The 17663-nt window shown below is 48.8% G+C and overlaps 1 protein-coding gene across 6 annotated transcripts in view; it reads left to right on the forward strand.

The window, feature by feature from the left end:
• Positions 1-17411, forward strand: part of TCF20 (transcription factor 20) — a 187739-nt gene extending 170328 nt beyond the window's left edge. For 4 of the 6 annotated variants that reach the window (XM_045364235.3, XM_045364236.2, XM_015457109.3 and 1 more), the window contains exons 4-6: positions 7036-7085; positions 8186-8313; positions 16088-16227. In XM_045364235.3, coding sequence (XP_045220170.1) covers positions 7036-7085; positions 8186-8269 — 134 coding nt within the window. In that variant the 3' untranslated portion in view covers positions 8270-8313; positions 16088-16227. Of the gene's footprint in view, positions 1-7035; positions 7086-8185; positions 8314-16087 lie in introns of all 6 variants that reach the window. The other 2 variants (XM_005567108.5, XM_005567109.4) reach the window with 2 other exon arrangements.
• The last annotated feature ends 252 nt before the right edge of the window (positions 17412-17663 follow it).

The raw sequence follows: 17663 nt of genomic DNA on the forward strand, positions 1-17663 counted from the left end.
ACTCAGTCTTCACCCCCTCTCTGCTTCCTGGAGTGGGGTGGGTAGAGCTGAAAGTTCCAAGCTGCTAATCACAGCTTAGTCTCTCTGGTGCCCAGCCCCCATCCAGGAGCCACCAAGAGTTGCCTCATTAGAACAAAAGGTGCTCCTATCCAGGAAATTCCAAGGGGTTAGGAGCTCCATGTCAGGAACCAGGATCAAAAACCAAATATTAGAAGAAAAGATGCTCCTAGCACCCCTAATTGCTCAGGAATTTACATGGGTTTTAGGAGGTCTGTGCCAGGAATCAGGGATGAAGACTAAAATATGTATTTCTTACTCTAAATCACAGTATTACAAAGAGTGTTGTATTTTGTTTGTTGAGATGATAGGGGGATGTTTTGCAATGTGTTAACTGTTGAAAGAAGGGAAACATTTTGTTAAAGAAGTGCCATCCAGTGAGTGATGCAGAAGACTTGAGTTTTGACTTAGAGCTTCAGTAACCTGGGAAAATCACCTTTCTTACCCTAGACTTTTAGTCCCTTTAGTGGGTGTTTTCCCCAGTTACTTTTTTGGTGGCAGGGTGAGTGTTAATTTCAAGTTTATTAAGTTTTTTGCTTTTTTTTTTAGATGAAGTTTTGCTCTTGTTGCCCAGGCTAGAGTGCAGTGGCATGATCTCAGCCCACTGCAACCTCTGCCTCCCAGATTCAAGTGATTCTCCTGCCTCAGCCTCCTGAGTAGCTGGGACTACAGGCGTGCGTCACCATGCCTGGCTAATTTTTGTATTTTTAGTAGAGACAGGGTTTTGCCATGTTGGCCAGGCTGGTTTCAAACTCCTGACCTCAGATGATCCACCTGCCTCAGCCTCCCAAAGTGCTGGGATTACAGATGTGAGCCACCGCGCCCAGCCTTTTTTACTTTTTTAATGGACATTAATTGTAGATATGGGGTGCTCAGTAATGTTTCAATATATATATATAATGATCAGACCTAGGTAATTAGCATATCCATCATCTCAAATGTCATGTCTGTGTTGGGAACATGTGGTATCTTCTGGTCATTTGGAACTATACAATATATTGTTGTTAACTGTGGTCATCCTACAGTGATACAGAATACTAGAACTTATTTCTCTCATCTAGATGTAATTTTGTATTCTTTAACAAATCTCTACTTATCCCTTCCTTTCCCTTTCCTAGCCTCTAGTATCCTCTGTTCTACTTTTTAATACTTCCATAAGGTCAGCTTTTTAAATTTCCACGTGAGCAAGAACATGCAGCTTTTAACTTTCTGTGCCTGGCTTATTTCAGTTGACATAATGTCCTCTAGTTACTTCTTGAGCATTAGATGTGTCTAAGACCATCACCCAGGCAGCCCCCATAATGCCTATGGTCACGTTTGAGGAAAAGTGACGAGAGAAGGCTGCAAGTAGCACGGTGCTTGTCATCTGCATACCCCTTCTCTGTGCTTCCCCAGGAGAGAAGCAGGGCTGTCCACGGAGGCAGCCACGCTGTCCATAGGAGGTGGGGTTTGATTTGAATTTGATGGAAGGGGAAGAGGGCATGGCTGACTGCATAATGGGAACAGGCATGAGGCATAACACACAGAGCAGGGCCAACAGACTTGGATCAGGTCTCAGAATTCATCCTGCCCACCCTTCCTTCCAGTGCAGCAATTACTTGCAGCTCCTGACTTTTGTTTAAGCATGTCTCCCTTCCTTTCACATCCATCTCCTTGCCCTTACCTTTTCCTTCCCTCTTTTCTCTCAAGCTTCTGTAGGAGAAACAGTTAAAAAGAACAAGAGAGGTAGAGAAGATAACACTGATGCCAGTTAGATTCTTATAAAAGTGTGTATTCACACATACATGTGGACAGTGGCTCACACCTGTAATGCCAACACTTTGGGAGGCCGAGGTGGGCGGATCACGAGGTCAGGAGATCGAGACCAGCCTGGCCAACATGGTGAAACTCTGTCACTACTAAAATATGAAAAATTAGCCGGGTGTGGTGGCGCATGCCTGTAGTCCCAGCTACTTGGGAGGCTGAGGCAGGGAAATTGCTTGAACCTGGGAGGCGGAGAGGTTGCAGTGAGCTGAGATCACGCCACTGCACTCCAGCCTGGCAACAGAGTGAGACTCCATCTCCAAAAACAAAGAGCTAACCAATTAACTAGTTATGGTTGTTCACACCTGTAATCTCAGCTACTCGGGAGGCCAAGGCTAGCGAATCGCTTGAGGCCAGGAGTTCAAGTTCAGCCTGGATAACATAGCAAGAACAGGTCTGTTAAATAAAAAAAGTTTTTAAAAGAGCCAACCAGTTGCCTTTTCTCATTTTCATGACCCCTAGTTACATCAGAATATTGTGTTTTATTCCCTGTTGACTAGTGGCTAGGAAAGGGAGACCAGTAATACAAAGTTTTCTGTTTCTAGTTGAAGAAAATGGCTTTTTTTTTTTTTTTCTTTTTTCTTTATTAGCTGAGGGCTTGTGAGTAAATGGTATCTGTCATTTTCTGTTTTGGGGCCCATCTTGGTAGCCTGCCTAGTTAAGCTGGTAGCATCTCTATTTAACAGAAGTTGGTAGCCAAGTGTCCAGCGAGACAGGGTTCTGGGTTGGGAGGAGTGAGGCTAAAGTTGTCGGCCTCTGGCTTTGCCGCCTCTGCTGCTGTGCACTTTGCTCCTTCATGTGGAGAGCTGGGACCAGAGGTTTCACGAGATGACCATGTCTTGGTCATTGTGGTCTTTTTGATGACCCAAGTCACAGTGACCCAGAGTTATGCACTGCTCTGTGGGGATGGATGCTTGTATAATTCCACACAGTCTTCTTAGAAATTGGCTCTCTGTATATGATGTAACTTTGTATCCAGGAAACAAGTTTATTGATTGACTTTTCTTTCTAATCATAACAAAAATAAGTCCTTAGTTTGAGAATCCCTAACCTCCCTATGGAGTAAGAAACAGTTTAACATTTTCATCTCTGCCTTGCTGTCAACCACCCAGATCTTTAAAGAGCTGTTGATGTCTCAGGGAAAACTTTTATTACTGGGATGTCTCCATAGAAACAGAATCTCTGTTTTGTGATCTGTGACTCCTGCCACCTTCCCCCCAACCTGATGTTGACCCTGCATTCCTGACATCATGGTCAGCTGTTTTGTGTTGCTTGTTATGTCATAGGCACAGGATTTGGCTCCAGGTGGGGGTTACAGTAATAAGAGCATGAGCTCTGTTTTTTGTTGTTTTCTTTTTTAATTAATGTATTTAATGCAATGAGCCACAACAATTAGAAGAGAAAAAAAGGCTGTGGTAGCTCATTAATAATTCCACTGTGCGTAAAGAACCTTGTGTGGAGGGTTTTTTTCTTCTACTCTCATGAAAAAACACAGCTGGGAATTATACTTTCTGTACCTCTCCTTGCAGTAGCATTCTAAAGCTGCTATCTCTACTGCAGGCTTTGATCTTGCTCGTGTGGTCAGAGCCCTGGATGGGTCGTTAGAAAATGCTGGTAGTCTGACTCCTCCCCAAGGGATAGCCGTCTGCATCACAGAAGCCAGTTCCAGTGCCAAAAGCCCCATATTTCCCTCCTTATGGCGCAGGAGCCTGAGCCTACCCTTCAGCAAGGCACGATAGAGCTGGCAGGCCCCTGTGTCCCAAGCCCTGCAATGTGCCAACATAAGGAATAATAGTAACACTGGGGTTAGAGTGTAGGTGAATTGGAGTCTGTCTGGTACCCAGCAGATCCAAAGGACATTAGACCCTTCTTGTTTTTCCCACCTCCCTCCTTGAGCCCACCATCCTCAGCCTGGAAGCATGTGGATGCATGTGGGTATCTGAAGCTTCACAGAGCTTATAATGAGGAGATCAGTAAATCCACCCTGCCTTTGAGCTTAAAGAGAGAAATGAAAGTGGTCTTCTCTTCTAGGGGGTTGATGTTTGTGTCTGCAAGCCATCTTGTTGACTAGGCCACCTTGTGGGTCTTTTTGAGCTTGGATGTTGATCTCACAAGCTGTTTACTTTGACTTCACTATGCAGAAGTGCTGCCTGGGCCCTCTGGACAGTGTAGGATGGTGCCTTGGCCTTGAAGAACACAGATTGAGAGACCTTGACTGGCTGGCCATCTAGGTGCAGTTGCCTGTTCAGAATCCTCAGAAGAGGTTTTACTACACTACCGCTCTTCACTTGTCCCTCGCAGCAGGGACTGGTCAGAGGAGAAGCTCCCCTGTGCCCTCCAGGTTTCTGAGCTCTCTAGCTGTGGTTCTGGCCCCTGCCAGGAACAGGAATTTTGCTCTTCCTGACGGCTTGTGGACATGTATGAGAACAGAGTAGGGCATTGTCTGCACAGTGTTCCTGCATGGGAGGCCTTGTCAGAGATGGACACTGCCTTAGGCAGATTGCTATAGGAGACTTCGTTTCCAGTTGTATCTGGCATTAGTCTCAAGTTGTCTTTAGTGTGCACTCATAGTGTCTTACTCTTTTCTGCTTCTAACACAGTTCCTAACATGAGGCGTGCTTTATTAACGGTCCATCACAGCTGGTCACTGTTCCGTGGCCATGAGGGAACTGAGCCACCTGTGCCTTTCTGATGGCACCCTTTGCTGCTTGTGTGGTCCCCATCTTCATTTGTATAAACCCCTGTGGCATAAGCATGGCCAAGCCCCACCTGTGCTGTACTGTTTCTGTTTGGCCCAAACTAGAAACTGAGCCAGCATAGTGCTTGCTGCCAGAGCCCAGGTAAGAAGAGAGCATGTCCCCTGAGCTCCAGTTGTCTGGCTCCTGCTGTTTATAAACTCTCTGGCAGATTGGAGCAGCAGGAGTCTTGGTCACACTATGTACTTGTGGGTTTTAAATTAACACATTTCATTTATTGCCTTGCTAGTTGCTTGCTGCGGGAGCACTGTGTTGCCCAACTTACCACTTGGAGGTTAGTGGTAAGTTGCTGAGTTCTTGGGCCCACAGAGCCAAGAAGGCTGCCGCCACTCTCTTAGATATTCACGGGCTCCAACGAAAGACAGGCTATGATGTTCCAGGTCTGGCCAAATATAAAAGGGTCTTTTGATTTGTTTTAGGATACTGGGACGTGAAAAGTTTTCATGTGTATGTTCATTGCTTATTACTATTGCACTTAATCTGCAGGCACACAGACTGCTAGTCTGGATCTCAGTTTAAATTTAACAAGGTTAAGTACCATGGCTGTCTCCTGCAATGGTGCCTGGGAGCTCTCTGAGAATGTGTTATCAATGTTTATTAACATTCTGCCACCGCGTTTTGCACCAGTGACCTGGCTGTCGGTCTCCAGGAGCTGTGGTGTGCAGAGTGAACTCATTAATTAGATTTCCTTGCACTACCCTTGTGCGAGAGCTCAACTCACCTGGAGGCAGATGTGTCTTTGCTGCCATCCAGGATGCTGTCATCATGTTACAAGTTGGAATGAATCATTTTTCCTCCAAGGATTAAAAGCATCCTCATGGGATTTTACCTTCCTCTGAAGCATTTAGCGTGGATTATGTGATTTGTGTTGGAGGCTTCTGTGTCTCCATGGGTCATAGGGCAAAGGTGACAGTGGGGCTCTTGGGCCTGGCCACCTTTCTGTCTCAGACACCTGGGCTTTCTCTGTACAGAGAAGAAAAAGCGCTTCCAGATTTTAAAGTGTTTTTACAAGGAAGCTTTGGCTTGAGCCTGGGAAATGGGGTTAGCCTAGAATCAGGGATTTTTAAAATAGCATTTATTGGTGATATCATGGGAATATAGAAAAGATCAAATTTAAATCAGCTGTATCTTATTACCCAAAGAGAATTATTGTTGTATATTCGTAGATTTCCTTTCGGTCTTTTTTTTTTTTTTTTGAGACGGAGTCTCGCTATGTCACCAGGCTAGCGTGCAGTGGTGTGATCTCAGCTCACTGCAACCTCTGACTCCCTGGTTCAAGTGATTCTCCTGCCTCAGCCTCCCGAGTAGCTGGCATTACAGGCATGTGCCACCACACCCAGCTAATTTTTGTATTTTTAATAGAGACAGGGTTTCACCATGTTGGCCAGGCTGGTCTTGATTTCCTGATCTTGTGATCCGCCCACCTCGGCCTTCCAAAGTGCTGGGATTACAAGTGTGAGCCACTACGCCAGCTTTTTTTTTTTTTTTTTTTTTTTAAAGACAGAGTCTTGCTTGCCCAGGCTATAGTGCAGTGATGTGATTGTAGCTTACTGAAGCCTTGAACTCCTGGGCTCAAGCAATCCTCCCACCTCAGCCTCCCAAGTAGCTGGGACTATAGGCAAGTGCCATCATGCCCAGTCTTTCAGTCTTTTTTTTTTTTTTTTTTTTGAGACAGTCTCACTCTGTCGCCCACGCTGGAGTGCAGTGGCGCCATCTCCGCTCTCTGCAAGCTCCACCTCCCGGGTTCACGCCATTCTCCTGCCTCAGCCTCCCAAGTAGCTGGGACTACAGGCACCCACCACCTCGCCTGGCTAATTTTTTATATGTTTAGTAGAGTTGGGGTTTCACCGTGTTAGCCAGGATGGTCTCGATCTCCTGACATCGTGATCCGCCTGCCTCCGCCTCCCAAAGTACTGGGATTACAGGCATGAGCCGCTGCGCCTGGCGTTTTTTTTGTTTGTTTGTTTTTGTTTGTTTTTAATAGTGACAGGATCTCACTGTGTTGCCCAAGCTGGTCTTGACTCTTGGACTCAAGTGATCTTTCTGCCTTGGCCTCCCAAAGTGCTGGGATTATAGGTATGAGCCACCATGCCCAGCCTCAAGTCTTTTTTTAATGCATAGAAACATTTTAATAAAATTAGCACATTTATACATTTGTATATCCTGGTTTTTTCAAGCAGTTTTGTTTCATGAGTATTTTCCATACCATTAACTCTTTTAAAATGTTAATTTTTAAGTGACCGATATCCATCATGTTAAGGTAATTGTAGCTTACTTGGGTTGTCTCTAATGTTTTCCTATTAGAAGTAAGTGTAGGGACCTCCTAGTTTTATGTCTGACCCTGTCAATCCCAGCCAGTATGACCACACATACGTCCAGCTGTGAAGTCTCTATCTGACTGTCCCCTTCTCTCTTCCAGATTGTTTGCTACATGAGGAGAACTTCTCGGTGAGGTGCCCTAAGCACAAGGTGAGTCAGAGGCCCCAAGAGCTACTAGCAGGGATGGGATCAGGGGTGGCTCCTCCTGAAAGATCTGAAGACCAGATGGTGCGCCTCACCCATGCCTGTCCCCACCTGTGCCTCTAACTGCCAGTCCACTCCTGGCCCTGGGAAGGTGGAGGGGCATGATGCTGAAGGGAGACCCGTGGCATGGGGACCAGCACTCGGAGTAGTATGAGATCCCAGGAGAAATGTGTTTTGGGAGAGTTGGTGTTTGTCTGTTCATTAAGAGAGGCGAGAATATCTAACTTGACCAAGCCACCGATTTCCACTTGAGGTGAATAGAACCCCAGTTCACAGGTTGGAGTTTGGTAAGTCTGGTTCTAGACCTTGAGACCTGTACAAAGGCATCTTCCCACACTAGAAGTCAAGCTGACCCCAAGGCTCTGGGGAAGCTCACAGTCTCTTCCAGGTTGTGCTTCTGCAGAAGCAGCCTGATGCACAGTGGATGGGCTGCCTCGGCTCCACTTCCCAGTTTATTTAGGAGGTGGTCTCATGGTCGCTTCCTTTAGGAAAGGGTGGGAGGTGAGGGGTGAATGGCCTGTTTGTGGATACCACATATGTGTATGGGGAGGGTGTATACGGAGAAGGAGGCCCAAGAAAGGACCAGAACGGAGACCACTGCCACCTGATGTTTCCTGCAGGGGCTGCACCGTGTCTCTGGCTGAGGTCACACTGACACCTGGTGGTCACTGGTCACTCACAGTCTTAAATCTAGTAGGGCCGAAAGTACTAGGAGGAAGTTGTCCAGAGAGGTCTGCCCTCAAAATGCTCCTGAAAGATGCTTGCTTATGCTCTTCTTTAAAAATTATTTCCAGGGAGGGGTGGTCACAGGATCTTATATTCTCTTTATTTTTACTTAATTTGCATGTTATTTTTAGAACTCCCCTTTTTAAGGGTCACATTTTGCCTCAGAAAACCCTGTCTGAATGTCTCCTGTTTGTCGGTCAGGACTGACTCTGCCTTTTCTTTCCTTTTCCGTGTGCCACTCCTGTCCTCCCTCTGCCCTCCCTGATTTCCGCACTGTCCTCTCCCACCTGTCTGTCTCCTCTTGGTTTTGCCTGTGTCAGCCTCCCCTTCCGTGCCCTCTCCCCCCCTTGCAGAACAAGACCGCGAAAGGCAGCCTCAGCACAGAGCAGTCGGAGCGGGGGTGAGGGGGGCAGTGTGCTCGTGGGAATGGAAAGGACAGCAAGCACAGGTGAGTCGGAGCCACTGGGCTCCTTGTACCCTGCCCGGCTCCCAGCGGGCCTTGTTGCCTCTGCCCTCCTGCTCGCTCCATGCTCTGCCGCCAGCATTTCATCCTATGGATGACACCACCAGGTGGATGCAGTGTTTTTCCATTGGTTACTTAGCTCCCTAGAATATCTGTGGAAAAGAGTTGGGGCCTTCTAAACTGTCCACTGCTGATGGAGTGCAGGGTGACTGTTCCTGAAGGCAGCCCTTCAGGGCACAGCTAGCCAGGGGTGGCCTTGTGAGTGGGCACAACAGGCTTTTAGGTCTCTTCCTCGGGCAGGGCACCTCTTGCCAGTAGCCCCTGCTCTTTCTCCCATCTCAGAAAGGGTTCTACTCAAAGGTCTTTTCTCTTTAATTTGCTCCATTACTGTAAAGCTTATGGTGTGTTTTCCTTTGAAAACAACAGAACTCTTGGGTTTTGTTATTTGAAATCTTTTTTTTCCAGTACTTTGAAGGATTCCTTTTTGCAGAAGTACAAAGGAAAGAAAAATCCTCAAAGATTTAGTAGACTTTAGTATCTGATTTAATTTTACTCTTAAAAATCTTGAGGCTGGGTATGGGGCTTCTACCTATAATGCCAGCACTTTGGGAGGCTGAGGCAGGAGGATCACCTAAGCTCAGGAGTTCAAGACCAGCCTGGGCAACAGTGACACCCTGTCTGTACATTTTTAAAAATATTAACCATGCATGGTGGTGCGTGCCTTTAGTCCCATCTACTCAGGAGGCTGAGCTGGGAGGATTGCTTGATCAAACCTGGAGGTTGAGGCTGCAGTGAGCCATGATCGTGCTGCTGCATTCCAGCTGGGCCACAGTGAGACCCTGTCTCAAAAAAAAAAATTATTGTGATTGAGTTTTGCTTGCTGTGAGTTTGTGTGGGATTGTGGTCACGGCCCTCGGCAGGCATCTATGAAAACAAGATGATAGGACTTGGGTCTCTAGAAGCTGCAGGCCTCTGAGCTCCATGTTGCTCCTTCACCCTCCCTTCCTCACTGAGGCATGAGGGGAAATAGGTTGTAAAGAAAAGAAAAACAAAAATGTACCTTGTGGCACTTACTGCTACAGGATGGGGCAGGAGGACTAGTTGTCTCAGAAATATTCATTGAGGGGGGCCGGGCGCAGTGGCTCAAGCCTGTAATCCCAGCACTTTGGGAGGCCGAGACGGGCGGATCACGAGGTCAGGAGTTCGAGACCATCCTGGCTAACACGGTGAAACCCCGTCTCTACTAAAAAAACACAAAAAACTAGCCGGGCGAGGTGGTGGGCGCCTGTAGTCCCGGCTACTCGGGAGGCTGAGGCAGGAGAATGACGTAAAAACCCGGGAGGCGGAGCTTGCAGTGAGCTGAGATCCGGCCACTGCACTCCACCTTGGGCGACATAGCGAAACTCCGTCTCAAAAAAAAAAAAAAAAAAATATTCATTGAGGGGTCATTTCTCTCAAATGGGAGGACTTCTGTGTCAACCTCAGGAGTTTGACTCACACAGCTACGCTAGACCTGTCCCTTCCGGCACCACCATGTGCCTGATCACCTTCTGGAACATGCCCTCCCCCTTGTTACCACTACTAATTTCCAGAAAAGGCCCCTGGGCTGCCGCACCATTTGAGAAGTCAGGTGCTAAGTGCCTTCTTGATAGAGCATTGAGTGTAGTGCCTTTCCTCTTTCCTCTTCCAGGGAGTAGGGCTGGCAGTGGAGGGATCAGAGCAAAGTGGGGGAGGTGGGTGGAAGCCATTCCATGTGTTCCTGGGTCAGAGGAATTAGATGAGCAAATGAAGCCTGTTGGCCTTGGAGTACATTGCCACCATCAGCGAGTGACTGCTGGTTTTCCAGAACCTGCTGGGCAGCACTGCCTGCCTGCCCGCCCTTGCTCCTTTCCCTGGGATTAGCCCTCAGGGAAAGGCAGCCATTGCATTGGGTGGTTTTGAAAGGACTGTTTTGTGTTGGCCCTCCTGCATCTCCTGAGGGTGCCACTGTGCCTTCCCATTGTCGCCCCTCTGCCAGCACAGGCCCAGATGGTTAGAGTCAAGTTCTGTAGGGGACCATGATGTTGTATTCCTGGAATGTGTCCTAGAAGACCTGGTTAAGGAAAGAGCTTAAGTGTTTTTTGTTTTTATCCTGGAATTGCATCTGTTAGAAAAAAGGGTTGGGCCCTGGGTCCGGGGAACAAATCTCTTGGGGATTTTGTTCTTCATCTGTTCCTCTCTAGTAATTCTTGGGCCTTCCTTCCTACCTGACAGGGCCCTTGACTCTTTTTTTTTTTTTTTTTTTTTTTTTTGAGATGGATTCTCGCTATGTCGCCCAGGCTGAAGTGCAGTGACCCAATCTCAGCTCACTGCAGTCTCCATCTCTGGGGTTCAGGCAATTCTCCCGCCTCAGCCTCCCGAGTAGCTGGGACTACAGGTGTGCACCACCCCCCCCAGCTAATTTTTATATTTTTTGTAGAGACGGGGTTTCACCCAGACTGGCCTTGAACTCCTCACATCAAGTGATCTGCCCGCCTTGGCCTCCCAAAGTGCTGGGATTACAGGTGTGAGCCACCGTGCCCGGCCAACTCTTTTTTTTTTTTTTTTTTTTTTTGAGACAGAGTCTTGCTCTGTCGCCCAGGCTGGAGTGCAGTGGCCGGATCTCAGCTCACTGCAAGCTCCGCCTCCCGGGTTTACGCCATTCTCCTGCCTCAGCCTCCCAAGTAGCTGGGACTACAGGCGCCCGCCACCTCGCCCGGCTAGTTTTTTGTATTTTTAGTAGAGACGGGGTTTCACCATGTTAGCCAGGATGGTCTCGATCTCCTGACCTTGTGATCCGCCCGTCTCGGCCTCCCAAAGTTCGGCCAACTCTTCAACAGAACAATGAGCTTCATCCTTCTGGGTTGAAGCACAGTGATGAAGTGGCCTCACCCATTATAGAGTCGTCTCAGGTCCATTGAAGTTGAACCATTCAGTTCTTGGAGGGAGAGGATAGACGCACTGCATCCAGTCCTGTCCATCTGAAATGTTTTTTATGTGCTGTCCCACAAGGCAGATACCTTTTCCTGGTTTCCCAGTTCAGCAGAGTGACATTGAGGGTGGTCACCATCCTTCATTTGTGGTAGAAGCCCTGGTGACTGGGGTTGGAATCACACCTCTAACTAAAGGAGGGCTCATCTTGGGCCCCATGCTGGGGACAGAGAGCCACCATTATTGGGTGCCCTGACAAGGCAGGGAACAGACAGTGGATGTGCATGTGTGTCTGCCTCCTGGTGTGCCATGTTCTGACAGAGTGGTTTGATAGGCACTGTGTGACTAAAGTCAGACCACTCCATATCTCTGTGCTTCAGTTTCTTCTGTAAAAACAGGAATAGCAGTGCCAACCTTGTGAGACTCCCTTGGGAAATGTCTTTAAGTGCCAGCACAGCACACTGAGTCTCAGCCTGTTGGTCTGCCATGCCTAGCTGTGGGTTTCTCATGGGAGTTGGAGAGGTCAAGGCAGCAGATTGAACCCTGTAGCTGTCTCTTATAGCAAAAAATACCCAAGACTTGGGGTTAAAAGATGCTGCCCCTGCCTCCCAGCATGTGACGTACCTGGTACCCGACCCTCGCCAGGAGTGCAGAGGGGAAAAGTCCTTCACAGGCCTGTGGTTGCCCACTGTCTCCTTCTGCCAAGGTGGATTGTCTTGCTGGCTTGTGTCATTGGTTGGCAGGGCTTTTGACAGTGGAAGGCCCAGCTCTTCCTCCTGTTGTGAATTAAACAAGGAGGCCCCAGCTTCCCCTAACAGGCCCTGTGGTCCAGCACATGGGAACCTATAACCTTGATCACGGCTAATGCTGCATCCTGGATGCTACGTACCCTGCAAAGAACAGCCATGGATGGAAGCTGAGCAAAGCGGGACACGGGGAGTGGCGCCCCTGCCCCTGGAACTGGATGTCACACAGCCCATTTGTGTATGAATGAATGTCACATTCTAGATTACCTTTTTCCCAGACTGGTCTAGAGGTGGTCCGGGATTACACCTCCAGAGGAGAGCCCAAGTCTGTCCACTTTCTTTCCCCACCAGCACCAGCCCAGGCATTGCAGCTTCTATAGTGCCCGCCTCCCTGCCACTGCTCAGTAGCCAAGTGCAATCTTCATTAGGCCTCCCTCCAGTCCTGTCTCTTCTCTACGTCAGAGATTCTTGTCATCTTCCAAATAAAAGTCCAAATGTCTCACCTTGCCTCCAGAGCCCTGTGGAAGTCTCAGGTGACTCTCCAGGCCCCTGGCCTACTCTACCTCCTCGGGGGGCAGGCTGCCTCCCTCTGGGCTTCTGCACACACGGTTCCTTGTGCTGGAAACACTTTAGCTCCCCGTCTTCATGTTGCAAACAGGCTCCATCTCCTGAGTCCCAGCTTAAATGCTGCGTCCTCAGAGAAGCCTTTCCCTTTCTAAATCCTTGTTTCCATTGCCCCTCTCCTCACTTGCAGCCGTCCTAGCCTCACCACAATTTCAGATCGTTTACTTGTTTACTACCTGTCTCTCCACTAGAATGTAAGCTCCACATGGGCAGGGACCACATCTGTCAAAGCCTAGCCCAGAGCAGTGCATGTAACTATGCTAGTGCCAGGTGAGTCTGTGTTAAAGAAATGAGTGCATCCCAGGCCGGGCGCGGTGGCTCACACCTGTAATCCCAGCACTTTGGGAGGCCGAGACGGCCAGATCACGAGGTCAGGGGACGGAGACCATCCTGGCTAACATACAAAAATACAAAAAATTAAAATACGAAAATACTAAAAATACTAAAAGTTAGCTGGTCGTGGTAGCAGGCACCTGTAGTCCCAGCTACTCGGGAGGCTGAGGCAGGAGAATGGCGTGAACCTGGGAGGTGGAGCTTGCAGTGAGCCTAGATCGCACCACTGCACTCCAGCCTGTGTGGCAGAGCGAGACTCACATCTCAAAAAAAGAAAAAAATAAAAAAGAAATTAGTGCCATCCCAGAGAATAAAGGGCTCTTGGACCCTGACCATCAGTGCCCTAAATCAGTATAGATTCAGAATTAGGTTTCTCTTCACATCCTTCCTCTCTAGTCAGAATTAATGTCTATTTTAGAAATGAGGAAATGGGCTCTGGGCAAATCCTGGCCAGAGTGAGTGGTGTTGAGATGATGAGTTTTTGCTGCAATTGGAAAAGGCAGGCTTGGAGTCTGATATGGAAGGACATGAGGACGGCGTCCCAGGTTCAGGCCACAGATGAGGCCAAAGGGGAGCAGAAAGGACAGTGTGAGCGAGAAGGGAATGGGGGAGGGAACAAGTGAGAGAGCCTGGGAAGGTGTTGGCCCAAGACGAAACCCTGGATGCTGGCAGCTGAGCAGCAAGATGACGTTCTTTAAAAGAGAATTGACAGTCTTCAGCATAGAGGCGGCAGGTCACTCCTGCTGCTCAGGCCAGCTGGCACCACGGCTGCTCCCAGGCTCGCTGTCTGGGGTCCAGCTGTCTCTCAGCCACACCCCATGCCCTAGGACATGCAGCTCCTAGGACCCAGTCAGGAAAGCCCCAGTCCCACCTCTGGTCATATCGCTTTGGGCTACACCTGTCGCCTTCCTGAGCTTCAGCTCTTGAAGATGGGGGTCAGGCAGGTCCACGTGAACTAATCCACTGTGAACTAATATCTGTAAAGCTTCTAGCCCAGCGCCTTTCTAGAATTTTCCTTCCTAATTTCCCTACTGAAGGAACAATATTTTTAAAGCAACTCTTGAAAAGTTAGAGTCCCATTACATTCAGGATATCATGTGTTTGGGCTAGTCTAGTCGTCAGACCTGGGGAACACTCCCTGTTGGGAAGGCTGTGGAGGGCAAAGCCCCATGCTGCAGGTGCTGAAGAACTGCTGCTGCCTGGGCCATCATGCACCCCAGGGAGGGGCCCACAGGTAGCAGCTCACAGAGTCAACTGGCCAGGCAGACCCTGGCTGCTGACGTACGCTTCATTCTTCAGTGGGGAGCTGGTGTGGGGTCCTGTTCTGAGTAATGAGCAAGATTGGGGTGCAGGCCCAAGACTGCTCTGTACTCGTAAAGAGGGCAAACCCTGCCCTGTCCCCTCCATGAGCAGAGCCTGGCAGGGTACTTGTGGGCATTGACTTTGATTCCCACGGGCATCCTGCAACCCCAACAAGATGACACCCTTCTGTGTTCCTGGAGGTAGGCGCCCATTAGCTCAGCTGCTGGCCTGCATTCCCAGGGCCTGCTTTTACTTGCGTGTGGTGGTGATGTGTCGTGGCCTCCATGGAATGTGTTCCTGCTCATTGGTGTTACCTGCCAAGTAGTCAGGAACTTCTGTGGGCAAGAGCATGTGCATGTACGTGCTTGGGAATAGCTCAGTCTTAGCTCCTGCAGGCCCCAGCCTTCTTAGCAGTTCTGTGTGTGTAAACTTTATGGAAGCAGAAAGGGCTGGTGACACCTGGGTTCCTGGGGTTTATTTGTAAGGGGAGGGCACCAAATTGGGCTTGAGGAAGCAGTTAGGTGAGCCCCAGTGACAGTCTTAAGCACAGTGATTGGCAGATAGCAAGTGAAGGAGGGGCGAGGCTGCCATCACTTCTGGTTTCTGGTGAAATTTTACTGGACTGATTCCTTGGAAACTGCTGTTTCTCTTTGAGACCTTTCCATATAGGATGGCCCATGAAGCATTCCACAGGGACCTTTGGTATAATCCATCTGTCCTATGTGGGCCATCAGAATCCCCTTCTGCACCTGGGCTGGAAGAGGAGAGAAGCCCCCCAGCCTGGGGATGGGAGACCTAGGGTTCTCAGGCTCCTGAAAGGTCGAGAGGATTAACATAGTCCCGCTCTGTCTGAGCCTCAGAAATCCTGCCCTCCCTGTTAGAGGCCGTGGGAAGAGCATTCTTTTTAAGCATGAAGAACTGACTGTGGGCCAGGCCTAGTGGCTCATGCCTGTAATCCCAGCACTTTAGGAGGCCGAGGTGGGCAGATCACCACCCTGACCAACATGGCGAAACCACATCTCTCCTAAAAATACAAAAATTAGCCGGGTGTGGTGGTGTGCACCTGTGATCCCAGCTATTCGGGAGGCTGAGGCACAGGAATCACTTGAACCCAGGAGGCGGAGGCTGCAGTGAGCCAAGATCGTATCACTGCACTCCAGTCTGGGCAACAGCAAGATTCTGTCTCAAAAAAAAAAAAACTTTGTCATTAGCTGAGGATGGTGGCGTGTACCTGGTAGTCCCAGCTACTTGGAAGGCTGAGGTGGGAGGATTGCTTGAGCCCCGGTCAAGGCTGCAGGGAGCCGAGGCGACAGAGTGAGATTTGTCTCAAAAACAGCTAGCTGTGTCGACTAGAGGCAACTGTGAAATTGTCCTAAGAGGCGGACTTCGAGAAGGTTCTTCCACAGATTGACCAGGTACTGTAGGTTTCAGTCACAGCTGGGGTCTGACACTGGCAAAACCCCACCAGCTGCCCCACAATTGGGGGCTTGCCCTGAGGTCAGGGAGTTCTCTGCTGTCCTGGTTCCTTTATGCACTAGGAAGGCAGATATACCCTGAGGAGCCCTCAAAGTCTGGCCCCAGCACCCCCACTAGGTCATTGCTGCCTTTAATCACATTCCAGATCCAAAGCCACACAGTGGCCCCAGCATTGGTCTCGGGTGTGTCCCACACCAGCAGCACATCTACAGAGGGGTCTGAGTGCAGGCTTCCTACTGAAAGCTCCCAGGGGTACCATGGAACAGTGGCTGTTGGTGGTGGACCCTGTGGAGGCTCCTGGCCTTCAGTGTCTGTCCCTTGTCTTCCAGGTGAGACTGTGGAGATGAGAAGGTGGTGGACACTCGTGATGGAATGGAAATCGTCCTACCGTGCAGCCACACCCTGCCCCGCCCCGCCCCGCGTGCCTGCCCATGCCAGCACTTCCTTCCTAAGTTCTCACATCACACTCAAACCGGTGACACCACGGGAAAGAAAGACCCAAGACGTTGGAATGGCTGTTTCCATGGACACAATCTCCATAGTGACAATGTGGGGGGAGGGGGGAGGGGTGGGATGACGGGGAAAGGGTGGGGGGAATTAAAAGGGAGGGATAAAAAATATATATATATAAATCTATTTTTAGTCTGGAAAGACTTTGTTTAAATGAAAGGTGCGCTATCCCTTTTGATTCTATTTTAAAATTATCTAGTTAAAGATCTCCAAATTTGTTCTGATGACAAGTGAAATTTAAATGTGAAATTGAACTGAACAAACCCTCATCTCATAAAGGACGGGGTGTGTGTGGCTTTGATCTTTAGCCTGTCTCACACCAGTTCAGAAAACACTAGACCCAGGATTGAAAAAGCAGGAAAACCACACCAGAACCATCCTTTTGTCATTAATTTGTCTCAAAGTGGAAAGGTTTTAGGGGGAGGGGGAAATATAGGGACGGTCCATGTTTTCAAGAGCAGGGGAATGATGTTTAAACACAAAAATAATTTTTTTTCATTTCCAGAAACACTATTTATTTATTTTTTTTAACTTTTTGGGGGTGAAATTGGCAGATGCCTGAGGTCATAGCTGTGTCCTGGGTCACTGTGGCTGGTGAGGACCCTAAGTGTACACAGCAGCAGCAAAACCGAGGGAGGACCCTCCTCTGGGGCCCCCTGTCCTCAGCACATTCCAGGCAGCTGTGCCCTGACCCACAGGTACCCGTGGGGATGAGAGGAGGCCCAGGCCTGTGCTGCCAGAGCCGGCAGTGTGAGCTGTAGGCAGGGACGGGGAGGGACTGTCGCTGTGATCAGAGTGGGTTAAGCTGACCAGGAACACCCATTTAGCCCCTTTTTCTTTTTGCTTTCATTTTTATAAAGGAAAAGAGGACCTGTCAGATAGGCAGCCCCATGCTACGTGATTCTTTATGTTGTGTTGTTTTGTTTTGTTTTGTAAATTGTATAATTTTTAAATATCTGAGTTTTAAAAAAAGAAAAAAGTACAAAAAAATCTTGTTATGGCCTTAAGAAGGGGTTAGTGCATCTTTCAGGGGTCACTCTGCCATGGGGATAAAATAGCTGTTTCACAAACAGTTTTATTTAAAAAAACAAAAAACAAAAAAAATCAAAAAATCAAAAAAAAATAAACTTCATTTTAACCTTGTTTCCTTCTTTTGTTTAATTTAAAGCGAATGCGTCTCTTCCTTCTCCCATTCTCACCCCCAAAGGGCAGCTCTGGTTCTCCAGAGGAGGCCACGATCAGGTCCGGTCTGTCCCGTTCCTAGCCTCTCGATGGCCACGCAGTTGGGAAGCAAACAAAATTCAGGGTTCTTCCACCACTCCTCTGGGCAGGTGGAGTGTGGTCAGTGTATGGGGACAGTCAGATTTATTCAAGTTGATATGAGGACATATTTCC

The sequence above is a fragment of the Macaca fascicularis genome, chromosome 10 (assembly GCF_037993035.2).
Source record: "Macaca fascicularis isolate 582-1 chromosome 10, T2T-MFA8v1.1".
NCBI lineage: Eukaryota > Metazoa > Chordata > Mammalia > Primates > Cercopithecidae > Macaca > Macaca fascicularis.